Source organism: Corvus hawaiiensis, chromosome 1, assembly GCF_020740725.1.
Source record: "Corvus hawaiiensis isolate bCorHaw1 chromosome 1, bCorHaw1.pri.cur, whole genome shotgun sequence".
Lineage (NCBI taxonomy): Eukaryota > Metazoa > Chordata > Aves > Passeriformes > Corvidae > Corvus > Corvus hawaiiensis.
Genome location: NC_063213.1, coordinates 96,515,848 through 96,529,494, shown reverse-complemented (window position 1 = coordinate 96,529,494; position 13,647 = coordinate 96,515,848). Strand labels below are relative to the sequence as shown.

The 13,647-nt window shown below is 51.3% G+C and overlaps 2 protein-coding genes across 7 annotated transcripts in view; one reads left to right on the top strand and one right to left on the bottom strand.

Moving 5' to 3' along the window:
- Window positions 1-13,647, bottom strand: part of FBXL20 (F-box and leucine rich repeat protein 20) — a 37,895-nt gene that overhangs the window by 10,264 nt on the left and 13,984 nt on the right. For 4 of the 6 annotated variants that reach the window (XM_048318109.1, XM_048318102.1, XM_048318119.1 and 1 more), the window contains exons 3-5: window positions 4,847-4,901; window positions 2,897-2,971; window positions 652-746 (exon numbers count right to left, since the gene is read on the bottom strand). In XM_048318109.1, coding sequence (XP_048174066.1) covers window positions 652-746; window positions 2,897-2,971; window positions 4,847-4,901 — 225 coding nt within the window. Of the gene's footprint in view, window positions 1-651; window positions 747-2,896; window positions 2,972-4,846; window positions 4,902-12,280; window positions 12,404-13,647 lie in introns of all 6 variants that reach the window. The other 2 variants (XM_048318140.1, XM_048318147.1) reach the window with 2 other exon arrangements.
- On the top strand, window positions 12,037-12,988 carry LOC125332838 (E3 ubiquitin-protein ligase RNF113A-like). Its single transcript, XM_048318161.1, is given in 2 exon segments — window positions 12,037-12,192; window positions 12,194-12,988. Coding segments are annotated over 2 exon segments (951 nt in total).

The window sequence follows — 13,647 nt, the reverse complement described above, 5'->3', positions numbered from 1 at the left end:
AAGAAAGAAGGAGATAATCAAGAAGAAAAGAATCAAGAAAACCAAGAAGGAAACCAAGAAGGAAATCAAGAAAGAAGAAAGGAATCAAGAAAGAAAAAGCAAGAAAATCAAGAACTAAATCAAGAGAATCAAGAAGAAAATCAAGAAAAAGAAAAGAACCAAGAAAATAAAGAAGGAAATCAAGAAAGAAGAAAAGAATCAAGGAAAGAACCTATCAAGAAGAAAATAATCAAGAAAATCAAGAAGAAAATCAGGAACAAACCCAAGAAAATCCCTGATTTCTGCTGCCCCACCTCTTGCCCTGGGATGTCCCAGCCTGGGTCACCCTCAGCCTCAGCACTTGGCTTTATTTGAATGAGAACTGAGAGAAGTGGCTGCTGGGTGAGGTTAAAAATGATAAATTAGGTGATAAAACCACAATAAATTAAATGATAAAAATGATGAATTAAATGATAAAAATGATGAATTAAATAATAAAAAATGGATGAATCAAATGAGAAATCAAATGAGAAATTAAACAAGAAATTAATCATCTCTGTCACTGCTCTCCAGGTTTTGACACCCTGAGGGTCTCAGATGCGAAGTGGGGATAAGTGATCCCAATCCTGGTTTTCCAGCCCATTCCAGAGCAGGACCAAGGTGCAGCTCTACCTTAAGGCGTTGTCCCCCACTCCCAGGCAGCCGCGCAGGCTCAGCTTCCGCAGGAATCCCCCACATCTCTTGGAAATGTTCTCCACCACTCGGCCCTGGGGGAGACAGGAAGAGCCACGTGAGAAGCCCGAAGAGCTCCAGGGGTGAACATTCTGCAGACTAACAACAGTTTGGTATTCAAGGGAAAAACGGTGCTAAGGCAACACAAAAGCCATGGGAATGGGCTAAAGGGAGGGGGAGGGAGAATTATTCAGCTTCTGAAGATGGAGAGACAAGGAGCAATCACCTAAAGCCAATCAGCTACAGAATTTTGAGGCATTTCCTCCAGTTTGGAGCTCCTGGACATGGGCACAGACTCCCCAAGGAGCTACACCCCAGATTTCCAAGTATAGCCAATGGATGAACTCCAATTTCTACTCAAAACCAGATGAGCAGAACCAGCCCATGAGTTTTGCTCCTGCAGGAAAAAGGATTCAACCATTTGTGCTCAAGAGATCCAGGAAAAGGCTTTTTAATTTCAAGTCTGGATCCAGTGGAAGCCTCCAAAGACTCCACTACAGCCAGGATTTACTTTTCTCCCTGGGAATGAAGGGCAAAACCACTGGAGATTATTTGTACCCGTGCTCAGAAGCTCAGAAACTTCCCCTGCACTTCGGTTGTTCCTCAGAGAACAGGAGCATCCCTCGGTCCTTCCTGGACTAACTGGCACTTGGGACCTCTGTGAGATGAGGATTTTCTTCCAGAATCTCTTTTCCAGTCTAAAAAAACCCCAAATCAGCCACCAGGCTCAATACAGCACAACCCCACCACCAGACAAGAGACCCTGGGCTGTCCAGGTGAGCTCTGGGGACACCACGGGAGCAGCTCCACATCCCTGCAAAAAGGCTGGAAAAGCTGAAACGCTCCCTGATTTTGCAGTTCCTCAAGCAATCCTAGGAATTCTGCTTGAATTAAACAAGCCAACCGTGTTTCTATCAAGAATTTGCATGGACTGATGGATTTAACTCCATTACAGCACAGCCTGAGGATGCCAGGAAGCCCAGCAGGAACTCTGAGGTGAGGTACAACGAATTCCAGCATTTTGCTTTCAAAGGGGCAGCTGGGCTTAAGCAACAACACGGGTTTGATGTGCAGGGACATGAAAACCACCCAAAAAGCACTGAGGAATGGGAAAAGCCTGGTTTGTGTTCCCAGCCTCTCCCTCCTCCCAGGCTGAGCCGCTCAGTCCCATCTCCTGCCACTGCACACGTCAGGAGCCCTGAGAACTCCACTCTAAATCAGTAATTCCATGGGTCCAGGATTTTTAGGGCATGTTATGAGGTGAAGGATTCATTAGGAAGACCAAAAATCCCTCATTTCCTTTCCCCAGGCCACTCAGACCCTGCTGAGGTGTCGGTGCCACTTCCTGCTCCTCATCCCTGTCCCTGCTCAGACTCTCATCGGCACAAAGGGAATTATTTTAACTCTTTCCTCCAAAATCAGGGGTGGATTTCCTACAAGGTGGGAACCTTCACTCAGCAGCTGCTTGATGCCTCTGGTCTACCACAACTTAAAGCCACACATTCCCCATTTCCCTCCTCCAATGTGAAACGTTCCCAATCCCCCTCCTCCATCGTGTTTTGAACAGGATAAACCATCCTGATAAGAGACTTAAGGATTGGGTTTTTTCCTCATCCCTTTTCCTGCTCAAGGCAATTTGAATTTTCATCCTCCATCCCCCCACTGGTGCTGCAGAATCCACATCCCACAGGTTCAGCTACAACAAAGCAGCTCCAAAGCTGCATCTTTTAAGGACAATTTGGACCTCCTGAATCACCTCCAATTTCATTTTTTGGTATTAAAGATACAAATGTTGCAGGCCATGATTCAACAGACATTCAGTCCTCAAGGTCTTGTCGGTGCTAACTTTGAGTGCAAGGAGGAGTAGTTAAAAGTCTCCTCCACACAAGCAGCAGTTTTCTCCAAAAATGCACCTTTCCTACTAATTTCTGTTTTCAGAACACCCAAAACTACTTTCCTTCCATTCCTACCTTTAAGTCTTGCTAGAGGTGTAGAATCTGTCCATTTTCAAAAGCTGAATGGATTGCCAAGACTTTAAAATAGACTCCCTGAAGCTGAAGAACTGAAATTAATGATTTCTATCTCCAGGGAAGGCAGAAAGGGTTACACTGGGAGTATTAATCCATTCTAGGCTGTAATTACATTTTAACAAGAAGAAATGGGTTTGTATGTCACTGAATGATACCTCAATATCCCTCTGGAAATCAAACAGGTCAATTCGCTGCCAGTTACTGCCATCCAGGGCCAGAACATTCCATGCCTTTATCGGGGGAAAAAATGTAAATGTGCGGTTAATATGAAAAAAAAAAAGGTCAGTGGGGAGCCAGTTACAGTTTGTTCCTTTGAGAAACAACATTCTGTCCCAGGTGGGGAGGCAACAGGTAATTCCAGCCAGCAGGGAGAACTGGGCTGGCACCAGCAGCACCTGCAGGGAGCAGGGATCCCTCACAACTCGGAATTCCAATTCCCCCAGCCAAGGAAGAGGCGCCCTGGCTGCTTCCACTCCCTTGGGAGGTGGAGCTGGGAGCCAGGAGAGTGCCTGGAGCTCGGCTATCTTCACATTCCTGGCTGGAATCTCCTCCCCAACACCTCAGAGGACTCCTGGGCACAGGTGAGTCCCCTGGGGGACCCCACACGGGGCAGCTGCGCTGACAAAGGGTTTGGTTTTTGTTTAAATAACCAAAATCTCCGGCGGTTCCTGCTCCGAAGGAGAAGCAGGAACTCGGAGCTGGTCACTGTGCCCTCAGCCAGGAGCACAGGGCTGCATTTAAAGTTCTGGTTACGTCATCAAGGTAAACAAGCGGAGCTTGTAGCAACCAGGAGCCAGCGTTGTGCAAGAGCCAGGGATAAACACAGGGGGATTTTCCACCCCATCTGCCCCGTGCACCGAGCTCAGCCCCAGCACAAACACCAGCTCTTGGGCAGCAGTTAGTGCAGAGTTACAACAGACAGCAGAACTGAGCAAATTCAATTGATTTTTTTGGGGGTTTAAAGCTCAGTGCTGATATTTGTTTTAAGGTCTGGTTACAGCCAGGAGAAGAGCAGTGGGAAATGCCCCAGTGGCTGTGTAATTCCATGGGCAGTGTAGGGAACGTTCCAGAGCCTTCCTGCACATCCCTGCAGGAACTTCCCGTGCTGTGCCACGGAATGTGGTCCGTGCTGTGTTCCCTGTGCAAACAGGAGCTGGGACAGGCCAGGAGAACACTCTGACATTGGCAAAGAGTCCCTGACAGCCCATTCTGGCCAATATTGCTCTGCTGGATTTCAGCTGGAAGCTCTTTCCCTGCAAGGCCTGTGTTATTCAGGTCATCACTGTAATGCCCAGACACCACACTGGGTATTTTTTAATGCAATTAACAATGTTTAAGCATCCTTTTTTAAAAAATTCCAATGTATTTAAAGTAATTAAATCAGTCGTGGTTGAGGTTTGGAGCCAGGACTGATGGGTTTTTGCAGGTGTCACCCAGCCAGGATGGTGAACACACCACTCCAACTCCTTCCCTGGATCAGCATCCCACCCTTGCTGTGCTGCTTCCTCTGGGAGCTACCAGACACTGGCAGGAAAAATAAACCTGAATAAATCTGGAAGCTCCAGATAAATGGACCTTCCAGTCCAGTTGGAGGAATTTTCCCAAACAAATAATCCAAGTTGGATTTCATCAAGTGAAGCCCACAAAGGATAAGAAAAACCCGTCATTTTATTTCCCTGCTTACTCCAACTATCTCCAAGGAGAAAATAAACGTTGACTGTGCAGCATCTTTGTGAATCAGAATTCCTGTCTTTCCACCAAAACCCACAGGATGCCATTTTGGACTCATCCCACGTTGGGGATTTCAGGGGTGTGAGGTCCCTGTACAAACCCAGAACGAGGGGAGAACTCTGGGCAAAAAGTCAGCCCCATCCCCTTGGTACCTGGGACATTGGAAAATGCTATTCCAGCTTGGAATTCCCCCTCACTGGGGCTATGGGAATTTTCCAGGACTTCCAGGGGACACTAAATAACTCCAGCTGAGTGGCACAAAACTCCCTGGTCCAACCCCCCTGGGGTGACGTGCTGGGGATGCTGGAGAGGGAGGATTGGCACCCAAGTCCAACCCCCTGCTAAAATCCACCAGGAAAGAGGAAGGTTCTTACCCTGGAAACTTGAGCACAACGACACAGAGTGACCACATCCAGGAAAGAGAAAATTCTGGAACAGAAATAAGAGATACCTTATTGGTTATTGACATTTAAAACAAAAGGGACATGGAAAACAAAGGGGTGAGAGCAGAAAAAAAAAAAAGACTGGGACAGCAAAACTTCTTTGTGATTCGGCTGAAAGCTGAACTGTGAAAAGAAGTGCAGAGGCAGCAATTCCCAAATGGAAGCAAAACACAGCTATGGAGCCACTGGGAAACAGAAACCTCACACCTTGGAGTAGTTCCTGACCCCAAATCAGTGACTGCTCACCCAAAGCGAGCCTTGCAGGAGCCCCACACTGGGACAGGACAGGGAGCACCACCAGGGCTGCTGGGCTGGCTGTGACTCCGCACAGGAGTGACTCCAACACGCCAGCACCTTCAGCAGCAGCTCCCAAAGCAGGCAGTGCCATCTCTCATTCCCAGGGATGGAGGCAGGGCACAGCCTGGATTCGGTGCCCGGATTATTCCTGGTTTGGCCAGCGGTGATGGCAGGGCTGGAGCAGCTCTGCTGGGAGGAGAGGCTGGGACAGCTGGGCTTCTTCAGGCTTCAGGGTGACCCAATTGTGGCCTCCCAGCACCTGAAGGGGCTACAGGAAAGGTGAAGCAGGACTGTTCCCAAGGGCCTGGAGTGCCAGGATAAGGGGGAATGGGGTTAAACTGCCAGAGGGAAGGGTTGGATGGGATATTGGGAAGAAATTCCTTCCTGTCAGGGTGGGGAGGGGCTGGAATGGGTTTTCCAGAGAAGCTGTGGCTGCCCCATCCCTGGAAGTGTCCCAGGCCAGGCTGGAGCACCCTGGGATAGGGGAAGGTGTCCCATGGCAGGGGGTGGGAATGGATGGGACTTAAGGCCCCATCCAGGGTTCCGCGCTCCCACAACTGGCAGAGCCAGATGTGCTCAGCCAGGAGGGACCAACCACTTTGTGGTCACTCCTGAGTGTCACCCTGGGCCAGGACACACCCCGGGGACATGGCCAACGCCCGGGGCTATTATTGGGATAAAGGAATGACAAGGCTGAGACTGCCAGGCTTTTCCCTCGGGATCACACCCCCCCAGCTGTGGATGCAGGAAGCCCCGAGCTCATGGAAAGCTCCCAATCTGCACCAAGACATCAATAATGTATAAAATTCAATGGGGTTTCAATGTCACTTTATGGTTGATGGTTCTTCAAACAATCGTGTCCCAAAGCAGACGAGGTCAAGCGGAGGGTGGGAGGACATCAAGGTCTCGTTCCCTTTGGGAACAATTATAAAACTGTAGGTTTTGCAAAGATAATACAAAGAGTTCGACCACAATATGCTTTAATATTTTAATTTAATATTCTCAACTTGAAGGCCACCCGAAAGAGAAGGCAAATGTCAGCCAGGAGCATCCTGAGCAGCAGGGATGGAAAAAGCACTTCAGAAACACCAATATTGGGGGGAAAGGGTGTTCGTGATGGAGGGTGAATGCAGATGGTTTATCAGAACATTGATGCTAAAGGTATCACACAGCAGCACTCAGCTAAACCAGGATAAACAGCCACGTTCCCTCCTGTGCTCCCACACTTCCCAGGGATACTCGTGGATCCAAGGAGTTAAGGGGTTAAGATTCAAGGGGTTCAAGGCACTTCTGATCTTATCGAGAGACAAAACTGACAGTGATGTGCTGGGGAAAGCTCTGGAGAAGATCCCACGTGCATTTTAACACCGTTTGGGATCCCCAGTTCTGCATTTCAGAGCAGTTTCCCCCTCCCTGCCTACGGACAAGGCTCCCCCTGCCCCCAATGTCATTTACTGGTGTCCAAGGGTTTATTCAGCACCATGTCCACGCACAACAATACCAGGAAAACCTGGGGAAATGAGAGAAGCTGGGGAAAATTCTTATTTACTCCTACAGCGGGAATTTAGGGTGAAAGTAAAACTTGAAATTCTACGGGAGCAGCGGCTGGGTCACTCACTATGGAAGTTTTCTCTGTTTTCATTAAAATTCCCTTCTCCACGGGAATCCCAGACTGCCAATAACCACCTCATCCCTCTATCAGGGCTGGTAGATCTCGGATAAATTCTCTTCCACTTCCTGCTCCTCCCTTCCCAGCCTGCCCACACAATAACAGGGATGCACCCCGGCCAAACCCTCACCCCTCTCCCTCCCCAGCACAGAGATCTCAGCTCTGAGAACCTCCAGAGCCTTTTCCAGTGTTCCCTCAGCTCCTCTTGCTCTTGTCCAAGACCCTGAGTCGATGAATCAGCAGAATCAGGCCGCAAAAATGACTTTTTCACAGCAGTCATTCCTTGCTTGTGGATTTTACTGGATCCAGCTGCTCCCCATGGGCCAGGAAGGGCAGCAAGGAGCACAGGTAAAGTCCTGCAGGCACCATGACCCAAGCTGAGAAATCCACTGAAGCCCTGAGGAGGTGCTTTTCCCTCTCCAAGGAACTGCTGGAGAACATTAAAATACCCCAAGCCCCACAGATAAGCAGTGACTGAGCAGCAGCAGAAAGTTGATCAGCACTACTTCAATGATTTCCCCCAATTCTGCTTTAACAGCCCCAAAGGCACCGTGCTGGGATATTTATTTTTCCACCCAAACAGGATTCCTGTTCTCACAGCTGCCTGATGAGCCCTTTCACATCGGTCTTTTTACTCTTGAGAGTTGACAGTGGAGGAAATAATCCACAAAATTGACTTTATCATCAAACAGTGATCACAGACTGAGCTTCCCAAACAGGAATTAAGTCTGGAATTGCAGCAGATTCAATTGTCACACAGCAAAGGGACTCCCTACGTGTATGGTTTTGTCTGAACAGCTCAGCTCTGCACAATTTGGGTAAAACATACTCACTTTGAGCAATTTTCAGGTTTCAACCTCTTAATCCACTCAGGGGTTTCTAGGACTCCTCACTTTCCCACTGCTGCTCTAATTAGATTAAGGTCAAGACTCTCATGAAATCCCTGGATGCTGCGGGCTCCAAGGTGAGCCAGCTTAGACCTTCAGCCTTCTAAAATTATCCACACTGATTTCTGCCAGCGACCCCCCCACCATCCCAGTTCAATTCCAGTTCATTTCCAGCTCAATCCTGCTCCCACGGGCTGGGCAGGGGGACAGAAACCACAGCTCTGCTGCCAACTCAGTGCTCCCCCTGGGCACAACTCCAGCTCCCGAGGGATAAAGCAGCGTGTGGGGATGGCAGAGCCAGGGCTGGGGGTGTGCTGGGGATGTGCTGGGGATGTGCTGGTGCTGGGCAGGGCTGGACGAGCAGAGCACGGAGTCAAAGCCGCTTAAGACAGGAGAGAGCTGCAAACTGCTTGACCTGCCCGTGACCCAGCAGGAGCAGCTGAATTCCCGCAGCCTGATCCCTGCTCCCGGCCAAGGGGGAGCTGTGCAGCAGCCCCACGTCACACTGGCAGTGCAGCCTCCTTCAGGAGGGCAGCAGGGAACGCCTCTGCCAGGGAAATCCAGGCTTGGCGCTGGGGGCTGGCTGCCAGGACTGGCAGGCAGCCCCCAGGAAGGAAAACACCTCTCCAACAGCAGTGGGAATGCAGGGAAACAGGGACAGGATGCCCCTCTGGGGACACAACCACAGCTGGAGCCAGCAGAGACCAGGGAGTCACCACTGGGAGTCACCGAGGCAGACACTGACAGGGAGGAGCTGGAGCAGCCAAGGAGCGAGGGGGCAGTGGAGGGAACTCTGCCTTTTGCTGCTCATTGCTGGCTGTGTGAAGGCACAGTCACCTCCAGAGGTGTCACCTCCTGGCTCTCAGCTGGCGGGAGACAAAGCTGGGGCAGGCGCAGCAGTGCCAGGACATGGATTGGCCACCACCTGCTGGGGCTGGGGCTGCCCCTGCATCCCTGGCAGTGTCCCAGGCCAGGCTGGACGGGGGCTTGGAGCAGCCTGGGCTAGTGGGAGGTGTCCCTGCCCATGGCAGGTGGAACCAGACAATCCCCAAGTCCCCTCCCAACCCAAACCATCCTGGGATCTGTGACCTCTCCACCCATGTCCTGCTCTCTGGATACACAGGACAAACGTCCCTGTCCCAGGTGGGGCAGAACATGATGCCAGCGCTGCATCCCGGACACGGGACATCCGTCCCAGGACAGCCCTCGGGAGCACCACCCCTCCTGCTACATCCCTGTACTTTTAGGGATAAAGGCTGCTGTTCTCCCCTTTCACATCCTCCTCCTCTTTATTTTGCCTAAGTGCAGCTTTCACTCCACAAACCGGGGACCCCAGAGCCATCTGAGAGTGCCTGGAGCAGGGAACAGGACTTCACAGAGCAGTGCCCAAACACACCAGCCTTTGTCCTGCACACAGGGACACGCATTTACAGGAGATTCCCGCAGAAAACCCATCCAAGTTTCCCTTTCAAAGGCTGCACTGTCAATGCACAGTAATTAATTTTCGCAGTATGCTAACAGTGAATTCCAGCTCTCCAAACCATTACTTATGAGCTTTAAACATTTATCAACTCCCGATTTCCCCTCGGTTCCACCCGATCCCGAACAATTCCCTGCTCTGCAGCAGGTTGGGATGATCAGTGACAGCAGGACACAACAGGCACAGACATTTCCACAGGGCTGTGGCTTGTCCTGATGCAAATCCCTGCTCCACGCAGGACCATCCCTCCTTCCTGCCACAAATCCTTCTCCAACTGTCCGGCAGTGTTCATGGAATGGTTTGGGTTGGGAGGGACCTTAGGGATTGTCTGGTTCCACCTGCCATGGGCAGGGACACCTCCCACTAGCCCAGGCTGCTCCAAGCCCCCGTCCAGCCTGGCCTGGGACACTGCCAGGGATGCAGGGGCAGCCCCAGCCCCAGCAGGTGGTGGCCAATCCATGTCCTGGCACTGCTGCGCCTGCCCCAGCTTTGTCTCCCGCCAGCTGAGAGCCAGGAGGTGACACCTCTGGAGGTGACTGTGCCTTCACACACCCAGCAATGAGCCAAACCTCAACCTCTGGCTCCACTCAGGATCACTTCACTTCCATCCACCAGAAACCTCACTGAGGCTCCAAGCGAGGTTCTGCTCCTGGGGAGCTCAATGCCCACATACCTCTCCTTCCCTGAAATCCATGCAAAATTCCATTTACATGCCATCACTCAATCCTTTTCTCCCTACCCTATTCCCCACATTCCCAGTGCCACACGGACTCCCAGCCTCACCCATCAGGGCTCTTCACCACCTGTCCCCAACCTAACCCTTGTCTTGTCACCTCAGCACAAGGACAAACCCTGGCTTTGTTGCATCTGCTCCCATCAGAAAAAGAAAATAATCTCAGAAAATCCAGAAAGACAACTTTTTGTCACTCTTCTGCTGCTGCACATCCCAGCCATGGTTCAGGACAAGCACAGTTGCTGCCACCTGCAAACTCCTCCTGTGGTGGCTGTGACTCCATCCTGCTCCTCCCAGAGGTGCCTCTCTTCCCCAGGTCCTGGGAGCTCATTTCACCCAGGGATCTCCACACACATGGACAATCATTTCCCGTGTCCCAGGCCCCAATCCCAAATATCCACACGGCAGCAGGGAGGGCTCTAACAGCCACACATTGTGCTCTGGTGTGAGGAATACAGGAATAAAAGAGGCAGAATCAGGTGAGATATACCCTTCCAGAGGAGGCAGTGCACTGAAAACGAAGGATAGTCATCCCTTTTCCCTGTTCCTTTCATTCCAGCAGCACTTCCTTGGCTCACACTCCCCTCCCCAGACTTCACTGTCACCGAGTGTTGACAGAGCCACAGTTTCTCGCAGTGTAAGAACGCTGTTGCTGTTAATAATTCAAGATTCCATCTGCCTCCGCTTTCCCCATTTCCAGTCCAACACCTGAGTTTAAAGCACTGAAAAACTCGACTCTGCTTCCAGAGCCCAAACTGTGCCCGTGAGGGACAATCATCCCCCACACTCCCCTCCTGCTTCCCACAGGAGAGGGCAGAATTATCCACAGACACCTTGAGGGTCTTAAAGGACTTTCCCAACCCTAACAATCCACAAAGTCTGAGCTGTTTGGGGTTTGCTGCAGAAGCAGCAGCCATGGTGTCCTTAACGAGAGCCCCGCATACAGCGACTCGTTTCTTGTTTCCCTTAACTTTGATAAGGGCCTTCTGCTCTCTCGGGAAAATGCCTACCAGGGAAATGACTGCAGCCCTGAACACCAGGTGTGAATGTTTCTCCTTTATCTCCCAGAACGATGGGACATGGCATGGTTGAATGAGTGGCTGATAAGGGGCACAAAAGTCTGCCCTGCCAGCTGTTTGGGAGTGTAGCTGTTTTGTCCTTCCCCCTGCACGTTCCCAAATCCTTCTTAAAACTTTCCCATGGTAGAAACAGATAAATACTGAAGTGTGTGTAATAAAGATGGATCCTGCTAGATGAAACAGTGCTCTCTGTTCGTTTTTCTCCAAGCTGCTGCAAAATAGCTCCTGAACACGGACACGATCACTGAATCTCCAGCAGCAGCCGCCGCGTTTGAACTGAGCTGCGCCTGGAAGGGACCCCGATTTTTCATCTCCAGCTGTTGGACAGGTAAGATCCGAACGCAGAACTACGGGACAGGCTACATCCCACGACCAGCAGCTTTATTTAAGAGATTTTGCAGAGAATTTTGAAAGAACAGGGATTTAACACCCCGACAGCTAAGTTAGCTGCTTTATTAGTATGGTTGATTAACAACTGTAACACATTCCCCCACCCCCCCGGTTCCTACAGCGCTACGGTGTGGAAAAGGTGGGAGTGGAGTTAGAGGCAGAGAGAGAGCAAGGGCGGCCGGTCACGGACGATATGTTAATGATATGTTAATCACATGGAAAACCGTATTTACCGCTTTGAAAACTTTACAGCCCGCCGAGCAAGTCCGTGAACGCCCTGCCACAAATGCTTTAAATTTGGAGGCTGCTGCGAATGTTAGCAATGCCTCCGCAGAAGTGCCTGCGGAGTCAGGGGACGGGCATTCTCGGGGATTTGGGAAGTCTTTTGATCCTGGTTCTGTCGATCCTGAGAAAAGGTGTGATCCCTACCCTCCTGTAGCTCCTGTAAAACATTCAGCAGCGGCGCCTGCCGCTGCAGCTCGAGTGTCAGCTAATTCCTATCCTCCCCTCGCGTCCGCAACTTTACAACTCAACGCCGAATCCTTTACGCGTTCACTCGACAGCGGCGCGGGATCGGCGGCACCCGATGGCGGAGGAGAGCGGCGCCTGCAGCTCTGTGCTCAAGAAGCGGGTCCGAGCCGCGGGCAGGGGCCGGCAAAAACGGCCCGGCAGCGACCAGGAATGGGAGAGCAGCGGGGAGGAGGGCAGCACCGAGGTGCGGAACGAGCGGCGGCGGGACACCCGCCAACCCCATGATCCGCAAGAGGGAGAGGCCGGAGTACGCGCCGAGCAGCAGCGAGGATCCTGCCAAGGAGATGGGAGTCACCTACAAAGCGACCAGGTCAGCGAAACCTGTTGGCCCAGGAGACATGGGAGCCACAGCAGTGTATGAACTGGACACGGAGAAGGATGCTCAAGCCATCTTCGAGCGCAGCCAGAAAATCCAAGAGGAGCTGAGAGAAAAGGAAGATGATAAAATTTACCGTGGCATTAACAACTACCAGAAGTACGTGAAGCCCAAGGACACATCGATGGGCAACGCCTCTTCAGGAATGGTCAGGAAAGGCCCCATCCGTGCCCCGGAGCACCTGCGGGCCACGGTGCGCTGGGACTACCAGCCCAACATCTGCAAGGACTACAAAGAGACCGGGTTCTGCGGCTTCGGGGACAGCTGCAAATTCCTGCACGACCGCTCGGACTACAAACACGGCTGGCAGATGGAACAGGAGCTGGACAAAGGCTGCTACGCCTTCAACGACGATGAAAACTACGAGGTGAGCAGCGATGAGGAGGACGTGCCTTTCAAATGCTTCATCTGCAGAGGTTCCTTTAGGAACCCCGTGGTCACCAAGTGTCGGCACTACTTCTGTGAGAGCTGTGCCCTCCGGCGCTATCGCAAATCCCAGCGCTGCTGCGTCTGTGACAAGCAAACCAACGGGGTATTCAACCCCGCCAAAGAGCTCACGGCGAAATTGGAAAAACACAAAGGAGAGGAAGAAGAGGAGCAGCAGCCAGACCGCGGAGAGGATCCACAGTAGCAGAACACGTTTGGTACGTAACTGAATAAAGCTTTAGTAGGAGAAAAAAGAAAAAAGAGATGCAGAAGCAGCAGCCATGGTGTCCTTAACGAGAGGCCCGCATACAGCGACTCGTTTCTTGTTTCCCTTAACTTTGATAAGGGCCTTCTGCTCTCTCGGGAAAATGCCTACCAGGGAAATGACTGCAGCCCTGAACACCAGGTGTGAATGTTTCTCCTTTATCTCCCAGAACGATGGGACATGGCATGGTTGAATGAGTGGCTGATAAGGGGCACAAAAGTCTGCCCTGCCAGCTGTTTGGGGGTGTAGCTGTTTTGTCCTTCCCCCTGCACGTTCCCAAAACATATAAATACTGGAGTGTGTGTAATAAAGATGGACCCTGCTAGACGAAGCAGTGCTCTCTGTTTGTTCTTCTCCAAGCTGCTGCAAAATTTGCCAACGGGGCCATCCTGCCAGGAGCTGAACATCTGGCTCCTATTGACAAGGGACAGGACAAAGTCCACTCGAGTGTAACTGGAGCAGAGGGATTAACTTTTGTTTTCAATTCAACCCCTCAGAGAAGCAGAATCCTGTTCTCTACATCAGCCCATCCTCACCGGTTACTCTCATTAAGGACCTGATTTAAAGTTCCTCCGTTCACCAAACAGGCAGGCAGCAAA